This window comes from Aythya fuligula, chromosome 1, assembly GCF_009819795.1.
Source record: "Aythya fuligula isolate bAytFul2 chromosome 1, bAytFul2.pri, whole genome shotgun sequence".
Lineage (NCBI taxonomy): Eukaryota > Metazoa > Chordata > Aves > Anseriformes > Anatidae > Aythya > Aythya fuligula.
The window spans coordinates 61,168,345-61,189,641 of NC_045559.1; the positions used below are offsets into that span (position 1 = coordinate 61,168,345).

Consider the following 21,297-nt stretch of genomic DNA (forward strand, 5'->3'; position numbering starts at 1 on the left):
GCCAAAATGGCTATTTCAGAGCATCCTGCTGTCGGACGCCATCTGTTTGGTAAGCGTCATCGTTTGTGACTTCTGCAGTGTGGGAACCAAATGTCAGAGACTGTCAAAGCGTTTTCCATCATGCTCTAATTCTGGCTGAGCAGAAATCCTGTTTATTCACTTTGCTCAAATAGTGTACAGTAAACTTCTTAGTCTTTTTAGCTGAGCCAGAATTATAGCAGAGTGAAAACCATAGTCTTTCTACAACTGAATTTCCTCAGACCAAGAATTTTTAAAGAAGTAAGGGGCAGATTTGGTTAAATGAGGAGACTGCTGAAGAAAATCAGATTGCCTTGTTAATCACTAATAACTATCAGTGTGCTAGGTAGATTTCTGAGAGTATTGCTCAGCTGAATGCATCATACTTTCAGATAAAAATTTAAAGTCTGGTCTCTTCTGGATAGTTCATATTTTGTGGATGTTTTCATAAGCATGTGCTGATCCATCTATTTTAAAGATTTTATTTTTCCTTGTCTAAACTATCCTGTCATCCTAAAGCAATATGTCATTTTTGCATTTCTAGAGCCAGTTCTTGGATTTTGGAGCTTTTGTAATTGAAAGCTCACTAGTCATCATTTAGCTTCATTTCTCTTGCTTTCTATTTCTTTAGAATTCTGTATACGTCCTATAAACTCATAAGCATCAATTGATGAAATTTAGAGTCTCAGTTAAACTAGGCACAGTGGGAAGAAAATGGGTGAAGTCTTTCTGTGCTGTTCATTGAAATAGTTTGGTTCTCACTGGTGACAAATCATTCCTTGCATCATCACTTTGAAGAGGGGTGTTCAGCTAGCTTAATATTTTCATGTCTTAGTGTTGCAGAAAATCAAAACAACACATGGTGTGTTTACTTATTTATTATTTATTTTATTTATGGTGAAAATAGGATATAACATTTTTTCCTTCTCTGTCCTCATGGCTGAATTTCACAAACCAGTTTAACAATTATCTTTTTTTTTTTTTTTTTTTTTTTTTTTTTTTCTCATAGGAAAATGCTGTGAATGGAGAGCATCTGTGGCTGGAGACAAATGTTTCTGGGGACCTGTGCTACCTGGGGGAGGAAAGCTGCCAAGTCAAATTCTCAGTGAGTTATTTTCAGATTTTCTTCTCTGCTTCTGATGTAATGAGCCTGACTTTGAATTGGTGCACTGCTCGGAAGCTTGGTAGTTTGAATTGTTTGCTTCTGTTGTTGACGCCTGTGTTCTGAAAGAAAGAATGCAAAAAAGACAAAAGACTGCTGATTAAATACTTCATTGCATGGAAAACAAAAAGCCCCAAACAATTTTGAATGACCCAGATTATTTACGCAATGAGAGTGAATTTAATGAGTAGTTTTGATTAATATGGCAAGAAAAAAAACTAAGATACTGAGATATTTCAGAAATGTTAAGATGAATGAGCCTATATCATTTATATATACACACATTATCATTTGCTGGGATGTCTGAGCAGGATTCTGATCACATTTTTGTGATTTTCTCACTGCAAGTATTTGAACTGAATTTTCTGAACTATTGAGTGCACTCACCAGCAATGAATAGAATATTCAAAGTTGGACTTCTATTGAGGCTTTTCTGCTGTATATTAAAAATTTTCATTGGCTCTAACTCATGTTCCTCTATTCTTTGACTATGGAGTCGCTGTTATACTTTCTACTTTCTTTGGTAACTCTTCATTTTCCTAATATTTAAGTTAAATTGCTTCAGCAGAAGAGATGAAAAGAAATGAAAAAAAATATACTTCCTTTGGTAAGGTGAGAAATTTTATTAGAGAATGGCAATCCTGTGTTCAAACCCTTGCTTTGAATCAATGCACAAGTGAGTTTCCTGGCTCTTGGACTGCAAAATGTAATGGGAGTCTTTCTTTGTGATGTCTGTGAATAGTGCCTCTGCTTTTCTGCGATGCTGTCTTTTTGCTTCGTTTAAGCCCCTGCTGCCTGCCTCAAAAAAAAACGCAACAAGAACTCAGATCACTTGATTCAAACTGAGGTATTTTGATTTACCAGTTACCTCCAGTGTTAGTAGCACATTGTTTGATCCAAACCAGCAGTGATTCATGTAGCTCCAATTTCTATGATTCTAATTTAATATCCATCTCCCATAACTTCTCAAGCAAATTAGTTACTTCATGGTGTAAAACGTGAAGGACAAACCTGGGAAGTGTGTGCTTGTTTACAGAGACTGCTGAAGTCGCAGATATTACGATACATACTGTGGGGTAATATTCAAGTGAAACATCATGTGTTTGCCTTGCAGTTACACTGGTCCTGAGGCAATGGGTTTGGGCAAAGGCAGGAGACAGGATTTTTGTCTGCCAATATGACTGTTCTTATGTTCTTAATAGAACAAATAAACATCTTCTCATGATTTAGCTTATTGAGAGTAGCATGAAAATGTTATAATGTGTTGCATATGACTGCAAGGCTGAGACTTAGATTTTTAGAAGAGCATCTCTACGGAAGGTGGAAACACTGCCTGTAATAGCTGGTGAATTACACCCACTGACTTGCACTTTTATTTGGTAATGTTGGAGCATGTTTTACATGGCAGCATTTAGGAAGTCACATTTAGGAAGAAGCAGAGTTTAAAGTTGCTCAGTTTTTAATTGCCTGGCCTTTGCTTGACCTGACTGAGATTATTTTCTATTTTAAGTACTATTGGCTCCCTTTGGGAAAAGTGGTATCTGTTTTTATAACATGTTACAGTGCAAAAGGCTTTTGTTAGTTTAGAGAGATGGAGGTGGAAATGCAGTTAATATTATTTGTGGATGGTTTAATCTGAACTGTCAAAAAGATAATGCTTCTCCGGTTGCAATCATTTGAAGACATTGAATCTTTCATGTCTATCCTGATTTTTGTTTGTCTTAGCTCTTTTACTTGTGGCCTATGTAAGACCAGAGGTTTTTAATGGAGAAATGGCCAAAAATATATCTAAGCTATAAATGAAAAGACTTTGTAAAAAATGCTAGCCTATACAGAACATTAATTCATATTCTTTGGAATATGGAGCTGAAATTTTGTGATAAATCAAATAAGTCAGAAGTAGTATAAAAGACAAAGCCTGAATTTTTACTATTCTCTCAATATAAATGGCTTTAACTACTTATAGTGCCACCAGCAACATACTCAAATCAAGATATTCAAAAGTAGCTGCTTGTAAGGCATTATCTTTATTTGATTTTTGCAGTTTTTCATCGTAGGGATTGATTCCTGTGTATTATTCCTCAGTCTCTTTGGTAAATACGGAGACTGGAAAGTTAACGTGTCACAAAACACATGAAATATTGGAGAGTTATATAGTGCCACGGTTCTTCTGGTGAAACATTAAAATGTACAAGGAAGCACACAGAATGAGGGTATTTTTACTTAATTATGAGACTCCATAAAAATTTTAATGACTATAATGTAAGGCAAAGATGTATTTTTCCCTGCTTCTTCTAGAGTTTATTTACAATTTACTGAAAATTCTAATGAAATAATTTATTAGAAATTTAAATTAACTTGAAAAAAATGAATGTAAAAATCTTAAACCAGTCTCAATATACTGTGTGTTTATAACATTTCTGTCCCTCAAGTGCAGGTCTTTAAATTAAAGTTTGTATAAAATTAATTTCATCTGGTTTATTAAATTGAGTATATGCAATGAAAAAAAAAAAAAGAAAAAATTAATGTACTCTCTCTCCTGGATGCATTCTCTTCTCTATGTTATGCTTTGGCCCATGGGAGTCAATGGAAATTATTTTAAAAGCCCTACTGAAATTAATAAAACTAACCAACATAATTAGGTTGAGAATTTTGTCCCTGTTGTAACATTTCATAAACATTTAAGAACATTCAGTGAGAAGGTTATCATTCTCAGATAAATGACTTCATTTTTTTTTTCTACAAGGCAGTGGTCAAGCACATCAAAATCAATATTGTATGATAAAGATGTGATGATACACTCTTCCTAATTGGTCTGAGTCCTCTGACTTGCTTGTATGTTTTTTCTCTTCTTTTCACTGGCTCTGCCAATACTCTTTGTAGGCTGCTTGCTCTTAGAATGGTGATCTGTGCTGTAACCTCCTTATCTGCTACCTAAAATGAGACTTGTACGGTTAGTTCACAAGCTGGAGTACCACTGTCTTCTGTCTTTCATGAAGTCCAATTTTTAACTGGAAGAGCTTCAGAATCCTTTTTCAATATACAGGACAGCTGAGAACACCAAGATGAAAAAACGTGTATTCTATAAAGAGAAAAACATCTGTTTCACAGCTAACTTTTTTTTTCCTGTAGAGAATAGTGCACGTCCATCCACATACTTCTTTTCCTCTTGCAGAAATCTGCTCTGCGGAGGAAGTGTGCTGCGTGCAAGATTGTGGTCCACAATGCTTGTATGGAGCAGTTAGAGAAGGTAAGACATTGCCATCTTCTGGAGCATGATGCAGGCAACACGCGTTTATTTAATTCTCATACTGAGCTTTCAGTCTGGAAAACACCATATGCCAAATTAGGTTTTCAGAGCTGTTTTGACAATGTATTTGTTAAAAAGTTGACTTAAAATTTCAGCTTATCTTTTAAAATAGATTTTTTTTCAAACCCTGTGAACCGTTAGGGGAAAAAAAATGCTTTCACATTTTTATAATTAAAGATATTTTCCTTTTATTTCTAGATTGAAAATTGAAACTAGAAAATGCAGTATTCTGTCATGTGCAAAATTGGCCTTTCAAAATTCCCAGCTAAACCCAGAATAATTCATCTTATGACAGCTATATTTATTATGAGCAATGCAGCATAAGGTGCTACTATGAATATTTTCCACTGTATTTACTAGGCTATGCTGTTTTCTCCTCAAAGCCTCAGAAGTAAAATTCTTGTTTCTGAGGTATAAAACATGAAACTTTTCTTTATAGTGCCATTATTTCTATGGACATCTTTTCTGTTTATCAACTTCTTCAGGGAGCCCTCTTTCCCTCCAAGTGCTTATAGAATATTGATTATGGAGTTCAGGCTTCCCATCAGTGTTTCTTGTTCATTACACCTAACTGGGAATGTGAAAAAGGAATCCTCCCCCTCTGCTGTTTTTCATTCTTGGTGGGGTATGTGTGATGAAACAAGTGGGAATATACCCATGGATTTTATAGGAGCTTCATTTTCACTCCTAGATGTTTTGCAGTGTTGTTCTCCATAAAAGAAGTTGATGCAAAACAAATTTATAGCAGCAACCCTTTGGAAAGGGTTTTTATTTTCCCAGTATTTGGGCTTGTGTTGACAAATGTCACAGTGATTGCCGTAATACCAAGTTGGAGAGGTACCATTTCCACCCCCAATGCTTTTACCCACAGTGAAATTAGCATTAGCACATGCTTTCAGCACAAAATGTTACCAGTGAATTTTTCATGACTTCCAATCATCAGGGATGCTGGCTCTCCATAGCCCAGTAAGGTGGTGGCTTTGCCAGCAGTAGCAAATGAGCACTTAGATAAAACCCATTCTGTTGAGCTTGTCTGTGCTATTCTAGAAAACAAAATTCACCTCTTGGCAGAAGGTTGTTAAGTTTGCATGCATCTTAAACTCTGTGGAGTTTAAAACTTGTATATAAGTCTTCTGTTTTTCTCTGCAAAGGTCTAAGTTGTAAGTAAAATAAATTTAAGAAATAGAGATCTTTCTAACCTACTAGGACTCAGAAATGGAATGATAGATTACAATTCCTCATGAAGAGCAATGGAGGAAGACAAATGACTATGGCTACAGTTTGTGTTATGGCTTTGTTTTCTTTTTAAGTAATGTCGTTCATTTTTTTCTTTTTCCTCCCTTGAGCTATAGTTTTGAAGGCCATGATTATATGAGAATAAAAACTTATTTCTGTGGGAAGTAGGAGGTTGTGTTCAAAACTGGGGAACTCGATCCTTCTACTTCCATAACAAAAGCATGGTTGTGTAGTATCCTTAAGAGTTTTACTCTTCAAAGAGTAGTCATCTTAAGTTTGAATCCATTCAATTTAGTGAATTCATTTATCCTTTGGCCTTTTCTCCTGGCTCTTTCCCTTCTTCAAAATATATTATAAATATGTCTATGTATATATATATTCCCCTGCTTACATTTCTGTTGATTTTCTTTTCTCAAAAGATCATAAAATCATAGAATGATTTGGGTTTGGGTTGGAAGGGACCTTTAAAGGTCATCTAGTTCCAAAGCTCCACCATAGGCAGGGAAACCTCCCACTAGACCAGGTTGCTCAAGGCCTCATCCAGTCTCACTTTGGTCACTTCCAGGGATGGCACATTCCAAACTTCTTTGGGCAACCTGCTCCAGTGCCTCCTCCCTGCCCCCACCCCCTATCCCTCAGCAAAGAATTTCTTTCTAAACTCTAATCTAAATCTACTGTATTACTTTAAAAATCATTATCCCTTGTCTTATAATTACAGTCACTAGTAAATTATTTAGGATTTTCTCATCAGATTCCCTTGTTAATTATTCTATGCCTTTTCTTTTTGACTTCCTAAAAAGTTCTTCTCTCCATTGAAGTTCCTGCTGTCCTCTTTCTGCCTTTCCTCTCCCATCTGAAGGAGACAATACCACTGCATGAGACAGTATTATATTCCCCAAGTGGCTTGTGATTGGGGATTGAGTGGATAAAAGCAGCCTGATCTAAACAAAAGGTAGAAATTTAGGATAATGTACACTTCCCCCCCCCCCCCCCCCGTAAATTAGGATGATTTTTGCACAGAACTTATTTATAAAGGCATAATGCTGGGATGTGCAAAAAGGTCTTAAAGAGTTAAATTTCCAGATCCTATAAACTTCTGAGAACTTAAGTACACTTTGGTTGCAAATGACATTCTTCAGGAAAAAAACACAGATGAAATGGTTGCCTTCTTGGCAAGGGAGAGATGGTTTAAATAATGGAACTGAGAAGGCAGCCGTAGCTTTAATGAAGGTGAAGGCTTTGTAGAGATTTAGCAAGGAGTATTATTTTGGCATGTGAAGAGATTTTCTGACATCCAGGTAAGTTACTTTCTTCAACTAGTGAAATAAATATTTTAATAGGTAACAATTACTGTGGAAGTGTGGACTAGATCAACATATTGGAATAACCTCTCAGCTCATTTTCAGTTCTAACACCTTTATTTCAATGCCAGATTAATTTTCGCTGCAAACCAACTTTCCGAGAAGGGGGTTCCAGGTCTCCAAGAGAGGTAAGTAATGGACAAATGATGGTTGCTTTTCATTTGATTTGTGGGCTGATTCACCTGGTGTGGAGCTGCAGCAGTGCTTCTAGATTCAGAGGAGTCTTAGAGTATTGATTTCCTGTGGGACCTGTTCTTCACCCCAGAATAAATGTAAAATGAATTCTAGCTGAATCGCTACATTACTTATACTGACAGGAACCACTTTGTCTTTCTGCTGTCTCTTTTCCCATTCACTCAGCCATTCTCTCTCTCTCTGTTTTTTTTTTTTTTGTTTTTTTTTTTTTGTAGCATTTCATTTTTCTTTCTGACCTTTTTAGGTCCCTTTTTAGGACCCTGAATTAGTATTTTGGCTTTTCTGTGCTTTCCTAAACTTCCACTGAACATTTCCCTCATCATTATTATTATTTTCTTTAAAGCAACTTGAGTGTTCAAAGGTTTTTGTTAGTCAAAATATCATTCTAAAACCCCATGGTTTGCATCCAACTACTGTATGAATTCAGCTCCCTTTAAGGTATTGGGTATTTACTGTTCTTACATCTGTTTTTATAGCTATATTTATATATTTTTTACAGAGTTGGAAGTCAGTGGTTCCAAAAGAAAACAAAACAAATGAATAAAAAGCCCTAATCCCCAAACCCCTCAACAACAAAACCACCACCAACAAAAAAGGATAGTTGTTGAAACTTATTTACACATTAGATTGTGGTGGTGGTTTTTGTTGTTGTTTTTGTTTGATTGTTTTAATTAAAGAGGGAATAAAAAAACAAAACAAAAAAACAACAACAAAAAACAAACAAACAAACAAACAAAAAACAAACAACCAAAAAAAAACCCACAACCCTTACTGCTATAGTTGTTTTGGCTGCTAGTCTGGTATGATGGAAGCCCTTTTTCCATGAGTAATCACAGTACAGAAGAAGACTTGGAAGTGACTTCTGTTGCTTGTTCTGTTTCATTTTTGGTAGCTATGGGGGAGAAATATAATGCAACTTGTTTAAGAAAGAACCACTGTTCATCTTCATTTCCCCAAAAGCAGAGATGGGGAAACTCAGAGACTCTCCTCCTCTTTCTTTGGTAGGATCATGTCACAGCTTGCTCTTAGTAGAGGTAGCTCTGTTCCCTGCCACGTGAGTTCTGCTGTGCAGGCTGGCATAACAGCAGGGCACAAGTGAGGCTCCTTCTAACACCCTTGCCTGCACAGGAGCACTGCAATCCTGCACATCCTCCATTCTCTTGCCCACCTCTTGATGCCATCCAGGGTGTAAAGACTCCAGACTACTTCACTGACTTGCAATATTTTTGCCTTTTAAGGGTGTATTTCCAAGTAAAATATAACAAGGCCCTGTGTTGTGGCTAAATACATTGGCCTTTTGGTCCTTCTGTGCTCTTTATTTAGGTACTGCTTATTTTCATGTAATGTGCTTTCTTCTTTTTATAGGAGGACAACAAAGAAGTAGTTCTGGACACACTTTGACATGGATAAATAACCCTGTCTTGTCCTTTTGCTTCATGTAGTTTTGATTGTCTCTGAGGTTTTCAAGGGGGGACTACTGCATTTTACTCCAGAAATGACTGGGGGGAAGGGACCCTTTCTTTGATGTCTGTAAATCAATTTCACATAGGTGGTACCTTCTGAATGCAAGCTGCCATCACTTTCTGTAACATTTTCCTTGTCCTTCTCATGCAGAACTTTGTCCGACATCACTGGGTGCACAGGCGGAGACAGGAGGGGAAATGTAAGCAGTGTGGAAAGGTAAGACTGCCCATGCAGCACAAACACAACTCTAGGCACATATGCTTTCAGGGTAGTCAGTAGCTACTTCCCGTCATGGAATTTTTTCTTTGCTAAATACTTAACCTCTCTTAAGCAGAAAATGACAAGACTGATGTGTTGAGTGGTAGCAGCCCTGATTCACGCATGGTAAGAGAAAAGGCAGTTACACCTATGCAGGAATGAGCATATCCTATGAACTGGACCATTGTGCTGCACTGGCTAATGAAAATGATGAGGAAGAAGTCAGTGGCTCCTTGAGTTTTTTTTTTTTTCTTGGTTAAATCAACCCTGTGCCAATATTGTGCTCTTATAGTACTATTCTCTGCACCAAAATTGTGATTGCATATTTTTTTCAGGCTTCTGGGAAAAAAAAAAAAAAAGGCTGTTGCTTTCTGTCAGCAGACTAGGATTTGTGAGACTGCTTCACATTCACTATTGATGTGGCAAAACAAAAATTTGTTTCCAAAAAGCTATTAAAAGGAGTAAGAAGAGCCTTATCTCCTGAGGACATTTCTTCTGAAATTTTATGAACCTCTGAAATTTGGTGAGAGATATTTAAATAACACGGGGATTTGATTTTCTTTCTCTAGCACTTTTTTATGTTTTTGTTTCCGTCTTACCATCAACTGGTAAGAAAGATTGTGTCTAATCTCCATGGCGTGGCACTTTAGTCAGAAGAAATCAGATTTGTATCTGAATGCTGGTGTAGATTATTAGTTGCGGCAAGGCACACCATACAAACATGGTACCCTTTTATAAAAAGTGACATGTGAACAGTGCAAGGAGGCACTTCACAGGCAGCATTTGTATGGCATGCCATCTCTGCCATTCTACATTGGATCTCCCCTAACGGCATTTGGATTTCATTTTGCAAGGGGAGTTTTTGCTGTCTGTTACATCAAGACCTGTGCTGGTTACATGAATGTGGCCAGTGTAACCAGTCTGTCCTAAAATTCCTATCAGTCCTTACTGGTGGGGGGAAGTTCAGAAGGAATTGTATTTTTCTGCAGATGTCATGATAAAGAGGTTAAAAGAGGTTAGAGGATATAGCCAAAATATGTTGGAGCTATGGAACCCTATGTGCTATGTATGTGTGTGTGAGTGCCTTTATTAATGGGGGCTTTGATCCCCAATTATTTACGCAGATTGTAATAACCAGTTCAGTCTGGGGATTCAGGTGCTCTTTTCCTCCAAATGTGTTTCCTCTGGTATGCACAAATATTTACTTACACAGGAACAATTCACAGCAAGGAATTTCATATGTTGCACAGAAATTGATTGCCAGTGAATCAGGGCTAATGAGGTACTGATAGACTGATATTCTCACAAAGTTTTTCTCAGTGAGGAAAGGAGGAAGAGTGAATTTTTGGTGGAGTATGGGGTCCCACAATGTTTCAACCTAATAGTCCACATCAAATCTCACTGTGACCTGTAGTACATCACTTTATTTCATCACTTTCTTTATTTGAAAATTTAGCTTTCAAATAATTACTATCTTACTTCAAACACTTATCTTTAGGAAGAATTAGTTCATATTTTTAATGCAAGTTGAGGGTGAAAAGTGTTTCATTGTTACTTACCATTAATATATTTTTATTGCTGTATCATTTTCTCTTATGACTCCCTAAAAGACAAATAGTTTACTGAATAAATGAAAAGCAGTCCACCCAGAACCAGACAAGCTGCTCAGTCAGTCCATGTGTTTAAAATATATCATTGATGGGCTGAGGAATTAATGTCCTGAATTTTAGGATTTTTAGTATAGATTTTGGGAGACGATTTCTCTCCTGCTCGTTACAGACCAGAACAAAACTAAACATTTCATGACCATGAGGGGATGATTATTTTTAATACTTTGGGACAAGAAAGAGTAAGATTTGTAAGAAACAGTAAGAAGCACTAGACTAAGTGAATAAGAATAAAGTGCTTTGTCCAGTTTCAGCACTTGTCATACATACTGTCTCTCTGTTTGCTCTTGTGCAATGGAAATGCTTTTGTACTGAATAGAAGATTGGATCTGCCCAGGCAGAAGCAGCTGGATGGCTTGTCTTTGTGAAGCCATTTAGACATGATCTGTTACTAAACTCGAACATACTAAATCATCCCCATTATGAAGAACCTGCTCTTTGAGTTTCTCTGAATTTAAGACCTTAGATACCAGGGTAAGGATTTAAAAAAAATTCTAGACAGAAGTGGCGTAAGTTAAAAGTTTAGGGACTTGTCCTAAGTTAGTGGTGTGGTCTATCTGGCAAGTTGGTTTGAATACACACTGGGGACACCTGAAGAACTAGCTGAAGTGTATATTTCTGCATAGCAGGTAGATGGGGAGAACCTCCTCCCCATCAGTGCACTGATAGGGCTGTCCTCAGCTCCTGCTTATGGACAGACTGTAGCTCAGTCTTGCAGCTGACAAGAGCATTGTACCTCTGGATGAGTTTTTGGTTGTTTATTTCTCCTTGCTCTGTTTGTCATTGTCAAGCATACCATTAGTGTCCTAATAGTCTCATTTTTCCTGCATGTATCCGTCTTGCATATATTCATCTCATTCCACAGCAGCTAGGACCTTAATTATGGATGCAGTGAAGAAACGTCCTTCTAGATGTTACTAAATCAGATTACTATAATTCTTTTCCTTGGGTCTTGGATATTGACCAGCATGTGGGAAATTTAGGTAGTACTCAGTTTATCAAAAAGAAAACTGACTCATAACCTCACGACCTGATAGAGAGACTTTCAATTAGGCAGAAAATTCTGGGTACTGAAAGGCTACTTAATGTGGTAAAGAAAGGCCTGATAAAAGACAGAGAAAAAAGGATCCAGACAACTGCAAATTGAAATAAATCTAGACTTAACATTGAAGGTGTCTATGACAAACTGTTCAGTGGAGTGCTGGACATTAACCCAGATCAACTCTTTTTCAGGTTAAATAAGCTTTAAGTGAACACAAATTTTTAGGCTATAACTCTAGTTACACTTTGTCACCTGTGTTATGTGCAAGAAGAGTATATTTGACCCAATGGTCTTTTCCAGACTTAGAATTTAGAGGAAAAAGATACATCTGCTGAAATAGCATTCTACAAAATTAAACTCTTCTGTAGGAGAATAAAATCTCATATTTGATGATAATGTTTTTTTTTTTTTTTTTTTTTTTCTCTTTAAACCTATAGAAATATACATATAAATAACTTTTTTATTTGAATTAGACTTTTTTTTTTTTTTTTGAGTTGACTAAAAGGATTTTGATCTGAGTCAGCTTAATAAAACAGTAAACTTAATTTCCCAAATGAAACATTTCCAGACGGACAACATAGTTGATTCAACTGTGCATTAAAAAAAAATAAATAATAACAATAATAAAAAAAAACCATTTTTTTAAATATATGTATATATTTAGGAAAAAAAAGACTGCAATGAAAGAATGTTCTGTTCCACAGAAAATCTGAATCTTAGTCATATCTCTAGAAACCCATTAAAATAGTCATTCCTTGTCTGTTTCTTCTTCTTCCTTTCCCTGTTTAACTCTACAATTTTAAAAATGCATTAAAATGTTTCTGTCTCTAAAGACTGGGGGGAGGGTGGGGATGAGGGAGTGAGATAGAGAGATAGAGGAGTGCGCACATGCCTTAGCTGAAGAACCTTCTCTATGAATCCTGTTATTATTATATCCCTACAAAATCATTTTGATGGTTAAGAGCTTGGAGGCTGGACCAAAGTATCTGACTGCACTGAACTGATTTAGCCTATCAGTTTCCCAACAAGAGCTTAAGTTGTAAATTTTGTTGTAGTCAGGAGGAATTTAATTCTTTTTCTCCTGTTTGTTGTAGGGCTTTCAGCAGAAGTTCTCCTTCCATAGTAAAGAGATTGTGGCCATCAGTTGTTCCTGGTGCAAGCTGGCGGTAAGTGGACAGTATTCAAGGCAAGTGGTAGCAGCTTCACTGAGTGGCCTCAAAGCAATTAATTCTGTTTGTCCCTGCTTTCAGGGTTCCTTCTCTCAGTGAATCACCCCCAGTTTTGCCATTTCTTTTCCTTTTGCTCAAAACCACCATAATTTTAGCTGATTAACACATGAATCCTTCCAGGAGAAGAGTCTTGCTGCCCAGTGTAGTCACTGGCTACCTACCATCAACACAACACTGCTGCCAGCTCAAAGAGTCAAAGGGATTTTAATACATTTAGCACTGTCAGGATGGTTTATGAGCTTTAATCTTTGTTTATCTATGTAGGAGAGATTTTTTTTTCCCCATTGGTATAAACCATGGCTAAGAAAGGTGATCTTTAGTTTTATGTTCTTAAAGCTCCTAGGATTTGGGGGTGAACTTGAGGATGACACAATTGGGAGCATTGGTCCAGTTTTCTCAGTGTCATTCTCTTCTTCCTCTCCATGCTTCTCCTTTGTCTTTCGTGACCTCCTTATTGACTGTACTCATTTGCTTCTCTCCAGTTTCACAACAAAGTCACCTGCTTCATGCTACATCACATTGAGGAGCCTTGTTCCCTGGGGGCTCACGCAGCTGTCATTGTGCCTCCCACCTGGATCATTAAGGTGAAGAAACCTCAGGTAACTGCATGCTGCTGTCTGTTTCTGAAGCTGTATGGCTGTACAGGGCCAGCCTGGCTTCGGCACTCAGTAGTCCTCCACTAAGGCATGCTTATTCAACCTTGTCTCTCTCCCTGATACCCAGCATACATCCATGGTGACTATGAACCCGTATCCTCCTTCCCTTCCATCTAGCCATCAGTAGGTTTCCCTCTTTGGGTTGATTACTAGCAAACATGACTTTTGTTCTGAGCAATGCAGCTCAGGTTTGTTCCTCTTAACTGTGACTTCAGCTAGCATACTGCAAGAAATACACTGTGTTGGAGGTCAAGCATGCTCCATTAAATAGAGCTGAGCAAATACAGGGAAAAACTGTTAACAAACATTCACTTGAACTGCAGTAAGAATTCACTGTAACTGATCTGACATGCCTCTGAATTTTTCATCAAAGAACTCTTAAACAATCATGTCTTATTCACATCAGCTTACTGCTAGCAGTAAGCCCACATGCTCATTTAGTTGCAGGGAAAAAGGACAAGAGTTCAAAGCTTTGCAATGGATGTGATATGTTTTAGAGAGGTTAATTCACTAATCAACACAATAGGGAGAGAAGGTATCCAAAAGAGAACTGGCCAAAAATTAAAAGGGGATTTCTGTCATGGAAGACATAGGTGGTGGTTGTAGTTGTTTTGATTCCAGGTAGAACTGAAAGAAATATGAGCCAGCAGTGTGCTCAGGTGGCCAAGAAGGCCAACGGCATCCTGGCTTGTATCAGGAACAGCGTGACCAGCAGGGCTAGGGAGGTGATCGTCCCCCTGTACTCAGCTCTGGTGAGGCCGCACCTCGAGTACTGTGTTCAGTTTTGGGCCTCTCGCTACAAGAAGGACATCGAGGTGCTTGAGCGGGTGCAGAGAAGGGCGACGAAGCTGGTGAGGGCCCTGGAGAACAAGTCCTACGAGGAGCGGCTGAGGGAGCTGGGCTTGTTCAGCCTGGAGAAGAGGAGGCTCAGGGGTGACCTTATCGCTCTTTTTAGGTACCTCAAGGGAGGCTGTAGCGAGGTGGGGGTTGGCCTGTTCTCCCACGTGCCTGGTGACAGGACGAGGGGGAATGGGCTTAAGTTGAGCCAGGGGAGTTTTAGGTTAGATGTTAGGAAGAACTTCTTCACTGAAAGGGTTGTGAGGCACTGGAACAGGCTGCCCAGGGAAGTGGTGGAGTCACCATCCCTGGAAGTCTTCAAAAGACGCTTAGATGTAGAGCTTAGGGATATGGTTTAGTGGAGGGCTGTTAGTGTTAGGTTGGAGGTTGGACTCGATGACCTTGAGGTCTCTTCCAACCTAGAAAATTCTGTGATTCTGTGAAACAGACAAACACACACTGAACAAAAGCGACTTTCATACACTTTTTGGTATAGTGCCTTACAAAAACAGGAAGATTATTGAATTTGTTACATAATTTCTAGCTTACTAACCCTCCTCCTCCCCCCACCCCCCTTTTTTGTGAGCCAACAGTACACTACTGTTACCTTTATTTATAAACAAAATCAGGAAGAGGTTATTAAAAACAACAAATACTAATTTTAATGAAAAGAAAATAAACTAATAAAAACAATATTATCCATATTTGAACTAATTAAGAAGCCTTTCTTTATTCTTTTAAGCTTTTATTTTGGTCTATTTTATTTATTTTGGGGGTTTCTATTAATTTTTGCTTTTTTTTTTTTTTTTTTTTTTTTTTCATTTTTTATTTTGCATTTGTCTTATTTTTATATTAAAAAATACACTTGTAGTTTTCTCCTGATTTGATGGTTGCCCAAAGAAGGATAATTTTCTTAGAATATTTTTAGACAGTTTGCTTTCTTGTCCATTATTTTTTCAGAAAAGTTCAAAAGAGAATCTTATCTAGTTAATTATAATTCATGGGGAAAAAAGTACTTTAAATGCATGTTGTAAAAGTTAGGCTTAATGAAAATATCTATTAGTTCTGTCTGCCTGAGTCATGAATGGAAAGGAAGTACTTCAGTCCAATTTTCCCTCCCATCATGTGTCAAGTCTTTGAAATTCATGGTCAGTAGCATGCAAAAATCTTACCTTGAATAACTGAGGCCTTAGATAAATTGGAATGATACGTAGCACAGAGAATGGGCAAGTTTCCACAACATTTCTGAACAACAATACCCAGTGCAGTATTAGTTTTGTGGAATGCATCTGTTGCTGTGGAAAATATTAATACATCTTTCAGATGCATCTTTAGATTTTTGGCAGAAATCTTGTTTGCTTTTACTCTTATTTTATTATCATTATTATTTTAGGAAGTTTTCTTTCCTCCTGCTGTTTCTGGCCAGCTCTACTTCTGTGTACTGTGACCCCTTTAACCCTATATGTGTGTTTGGTGAACACTATGGTTGCATTCAATCCACATAATACAAACACAATATTCAAGTTTTTGTAAATTCAGATAGTAAATAAGTATGTGTAATGAGCAATCTGTTTTTCACATAATTCCATAATTGGAGTAAATTTGGCTAGAAGCTTTTTGGTTATAAATTATTTTCTCAGCTCTAATTAACTACTCATATTGATCACGGGCAACTCCTGAAGTGAATTCCCTACTCATGAAGCTGATTTTAGTCGTGCCTTCGTACTTTTTATTGTTTTTTAGTTTCAAGCAAATAAGGTGGCTTTTTTTTTTAGCAAATCCTTGTCCTGATTTTTGATTTTTCTTTTTACTGCTACGAAAAATGTTTTCACATGCTTAGCTACAACATGGGTCACCACCTTTCAGATATTGGACTTGAATAAAGAGCATACTCCCCTTCTGATTACCAGCAATGTTGTAGTAGTAAAACTTGATGTAACTGGTTAAGGATAAATCTTTGCTTATACCCTTAACTTTCTAAGCGGGGAGTTTTTGCTGCTTGCAAGCAATTGATTGCAAGAAGAAGAATATTACAAATGGTTCAAATAGTTCTGGGATAGGTGGTAGCCCTGTCTGTAATGACCCATTTTCATAAATGGAAAATTCCCGGTACTGATTTCATTTTATTCAGAATGTGAGCCAATTCCGTAATGCCTTTACTGATTTCCAGTATTTATGTACTGTGTTAGCAGCACTTTGATACCACCTCTGATTTCCTGGGGTTCAAATCAATTCTGTCTTCTAGTCTGTGAAAGCTGTCAACCCTATTGACCTGTCGCATTTTGTTATAAGTCAGGCTTGGTAGTGCAAGTGGTGTTAGTGCTAGGAATAGACTATCTGTGCGTATGCTCTGGGAGAAAAGAAGACAATGAGAAGGTGTACATCTGGCTGATGAACTTAATAATTCCATCTCTCTTCTGTTTGGGAAGGCAAAGGCAGTAACTGTAAGATTCCATTTTATTTTATTTTATTATTTTATTTTTCCTCTTCAAGGTGAGTAAACATATTTTCTCCTTCTACTCCTCCTTCAAGGACCTTCAAAAAGTGTTAGTGAATCTTTATACTTCTGAGTTTATTTCTTTCCTCAATTGCTGGCTACAGCTGTCTTGCCCGACTGCAGTTTGTGAACAACCAGAAGATGGTCAAGATTGACCTTCTCAGAAGCTGTTAATTGTTTACATCATTTGAAGCCCAACATGTCTAAAGCCTTTGAAAGTGAAGACTGAAATGTTCCAAAGGAAAAGGTTGAATGGGTTCATTAAATCTGCTCAAGATAGTCTGTGGCCCTCACACCAACCAATACCATGCAAGGACTCTAATTCTTTTGTTCATTTAGCTAAGCTTGCTTAGAACTATAGTGACCATGCAATAATACCAAAAATCTCTCTTTGAAGATGGCCAAACTGACATCCACAAAGGAGAGGTTTCCTCTCTAGATGCAAGTTAGGATTTACTTATGGTGCACAGTTAAAGGTATGCTTTGCTATCAAGTATTATGCTGAATAACGTTATATGTTTGTAAAAATACTCATCACCTTGTTATGTGGACAAGGTAGTACACATCCATTTCTTCAGTTCCATGTGTGAAGACTGATGATTACTCTTGGCTGTTATTCTGCATGTTTGCAAAGAGAACCTGCATATGTTTAATCAGCTTTTTGCCTTTCGTCTGCTATAGATGTGCAGTTATCATTATTATAACAAAGATTTAGGTTCTCTTAACACTATACACATAAGCATGCTAAAAAAAAAGAAAAGCAAAATAACATAGTTGTGTGGTAACATATGTTATTGCTTTTTGAGTGTAGAAATGAAAAAAATATTATGATGGAGGCTTAGACTAAAACCCTTTCTGTAATATAGTTGTATGCCTCTTCCCAACCCAACCATAGGCAAGAAAAGAGTTATGCTATGATGGGATTTAATGACAATTACACTTAAACAGTCTTTAAATTATTTGTTGAAGTAGGCAATACTTTGTTGAACTATCTTTACTCTTTCCAGAAGAATTTCACTGGCCTTAAGTCCATCTATTGTGGAGGCAGAATAACATGTACAGTCCTTCAAGTGGTACAGTTAAGTACTTTCCTGACATAATACCTGACTTGAGTTACAGGCTATGATTTGCCCGTAGAGTTCACTGCACATTACCAATAAGATAAGTATTTTAAATTTTACACCGGGAGAGACTGGAGCACAAGGAAAAGTCTTGATATGCCCATGACCTTTCAGCAGGTAGCTGGGAAGATATAACTGTGGATAGACTAATCTCTCATCTGTCCTATTTTGCCCCACTTCAGGGAGGATCCTTTAACAGAAATCAGCTGAGAAAATAGGCCAAGAACCCTACTGCTTGCGGCTGCCTGTTGGAGCTCTGAGGCCAATGTACTGTACCTTTATACTGATATAAAGACTTTTGTCTACCTTCAGTCTGACTCCTATGTAGGGCAATGAAAGACTATGAAGGTGATACTGTCCATCCACTTCTGTGGTCAGTGCAGTCTTCATGATTTATCATGTTTTCAAGATCACTTGGTATCAGAGTAGGGAAGAATAAGAATGCCTTCTTAGATAGTTTCTCAAACTATGACATAAGAGGGCAAATACCAAGGAATTGCTTTGCTGAGCCATATTTTCTTCAGTATTTTCAGTAAGCAATGAGGCACGAATACATCAATGTCCACAAGAAAAGTTGGGAGGTGACAAAAAGTTTGGGACCTTTTGCTCTACAGCAGGCTTCTCTTGGTCTGGTTGAAAAAGAAGAGGATAGTGTCTTTAGCAATTTAAATTAACTGTTAATGTTTCCACATTTCAGAGAAGCCAGGAAACACTAACTTCTGCATCTGATGTGTTGTACTGGGGTTTTGAAATTCTGGAAGTAGCTGTTAGGTATACCAAGAGAGAATCTAGTACCTTTTCTTATTAACATAATGGCATTACTGCTTAGTGAACAGGATTAAGTAGGGACATATCACTACTTACAGGCTTGGTGATCTCTGATCATTAATTTCTTTTGAATACACTTTTGAATAACATTGGGACAGAAATTAACTTCTGGATGAGCTGAGTGATCTTGCTTCCCTCTTGAAGCCAGAAAAAATCAATTAACTTTCTTTTAATTTCCTGTGTTACTTTCTTTCCTAGTAATGCATAGACTAAGAGCTGAAATACTTGGGAAATATTTACGTTATTTCCTATAATACAAAATCTCATTCATATGGAAAAGGAAAGGTTTTCCTGCTGATATGATATCAGGTAATACATTTTAAGGAAAAACAATAATTCCTTTTTTGGTATGTTCTTATCAACCAGAAGACCTTTATGGTTCAGTGTTATTAAGTAGGCTATTACCAACCTGGATTAGCTGCAGGTTTTTTTAGTTTCTGCAAAAATGCAAGCAATTTTGCATTCCATCCCCTCCCTCTCCCTGTGGTTCAGTGATATTATTTAAACCAAGCAAACAAACAAAAACCACAAATCCTTAAATGTTAACAGGTCACACTGTTCCTCACCAGATGATCACACAAGCTTCCTGACAAGCTGGAACTATCTCTGCAGTGCCAGCATCATACACCATAGTGCCTATGTTATGTTGAGTCATAGTGGTTGCCAGTGCTAAAACTTGCTTTCTTTCCTAAAAAAAAAATAAAAAAAAATCAAAAACCAAAACACACACAAAAAAACATGAAAAATATCTCATTTATCATGTTTTTTATTACATCTTTATGCAGGTGGTCTCCATACCAGGAGACGAGCCTGATTGGGCAGGAGACTGGAGCCCCGAAGGGGAAATGGGCGTCTCCTACCCCTATTGGGAGGGTTGGCAGGTACAACATGTGGTGTTATGTGAGTCTATGGGAGCATCTGATCTTTTTCCCCCCTCACAGCGTGGGAAAGTTTCCAGTTCCAAAGCACCAGTCTGGTCTCCGTGTGTGGCTTTCTCCATAAACGGTGGTGTGGAAGTGTAAAGCATGCAGCGCATGTGATTTAAATCTTGAGCATGAGCCAAATACTCTTATCATTCTCCAAGTGGACATGCATGGAAGAGCTTCATAAAGGGGCTCTGTCTGTGCCTGTCTTCTCAATTTTGTTTTGCTTTTCATGTGTTTTGTTTTTTTTTTTTTTCTTTGACATAGAACTCATTAAAGACTTCAACGCGACGAAAGAAGAGAACATCTTTTAAAAGAAAAGCCAGCAAAAGAGGCAATGAAGTAAGTATTTCAGAGCTTTGAAAATCAGTCTCCTTTTATTTGAATATATAAATGCAGATTTTAAAGTTTTTTTTTTTTTACTTTTTTTTTAATATATATATATTTTAAAAATATTATTTTTTACTGCAAAATTTCATATTACTGAATATGTTGTGAGAAAAGACATATTTTGTCAAAAACTCATGAGAAGTCTCTTATTTGCTGAATTAATTTTTTCAAGAAACAACATAGCAGACTCCAGGACTACCACCAGACTAATGAAACAGTATTCCCTTGGGGTGTAAAAGACTCAGCTTAGTCACCTGGTTTCAACTAGGTGGAACAGGATTGTAAAAATGGGGTTGTGAGATCCATGGTGAGTGTATTGACTGCAAGGGTCTCAGTTTGGGGGTGGTTTGCAGGTCCAGTTGGAGAATGTCTCCCTTGGTTGATCTCCAGTTGGAGATATTCTGCTTGTGTGAAATTTGACGTTGGGCCACAGAGAAAAAAATCATACTAATGGTCCTATGGTTAGGTTTACTTATTTTCTTACTAAATTGTCTTAGCTGGATACATTTAGTCTCAGCTGAGCACCATATTATCATGGCTATGCTGCTTCTAACACCCAAAGTAGTTTTGGGTCTTCTGCATGTGTTATGCCAGGGAAGTTTACCCATTATGTAGCTTTTACTAAAGTTATTTCTTGCTTCTGTTTCTTAGGATAACAAAGGTCGGCCATTTGTGATAAAGCCTATCTCCTCTCCACTCATGAAACCATTGCTGGTTTTTGTCAATCCAAAAAGTGGAGGGAACCAGGTAAGGTTTAGTCTAATAAGTGTTTCTGCAGATAAGAATAGTTCTCAGTCTATTATGAATAAGAACTCTATGCAACTGAATTGCAGTCTCCTAAAAGAAGTGCTTGCTGTTGAATGCCCATTATACCTCCATCTAATTCTATTGAAGTGGAAGGAAAGGATACTTGAACATATGAGCGGTTGTCTCAAGCCGAAAGGAATCTGAAGTATTATTTTGGAAGTTTTCAGAACTCAACTTTCCACAGAAATTTTAGATTCCTGGTGAACGGTCTTAGACTTCTTTTATGCAAAATATGATGTAATTTTATGAGGAAAGCCCAATGAATGTGAAATGCCACATTGTTATGGCATTTAATA

The 21,297-nt window shown here is 37.3% G+C and overlaps 1 protein-coding gene across 2 annotated transcripts in view; it reads left to right on the forward strand.

Annotated features, from left to right (window-relative positions):
• Nucleotides 1–21,297, forward strand: part of DGKI (diacylglycerol kinase iota) — a 215,584-nt gene that overhangs the window by 89,091 nt on the left and 105,196 nt on the right. The window contains exons 2-9 of one of the 2 annotated variants that reach the window (XM_032199161.1): nt 1,028–1,123; nt 4,356–4,430; nt 7,159–7,215; nt 8,897–8,962; nt 12,808–12,879; nt 13,425–13,541; nt 20,072–20,146; nt 20,846–20,941. In XM_032199161.1, the coding sequence (XP_032055052.1) occupies nt 4,413–4,430; nt 7,159–7,215; nt 8,897–8,962; nt 12,808–12,879; nt 13,425–13,541; nt 20,072–20,146; nt 20,846–20,941 (501 nt within the window). In that variant the 5' untranslated portion in view covers nt 1,028–1,123; nt 4,356–4,412. Of the gene's footprint in view, nt 1–1,027; nt 1,124–4,355; nt 4,431–7,158; nt 7,216–8,896; nt 8,963–12,807; nt 12,880–13,424; nt 13,542–20,071; nt 20,147–20,845; nt 20,942–21,297 lie in introns of those variants that run through there. The other variant, XM_032199152.1, reaches the window with a different exon arrangement.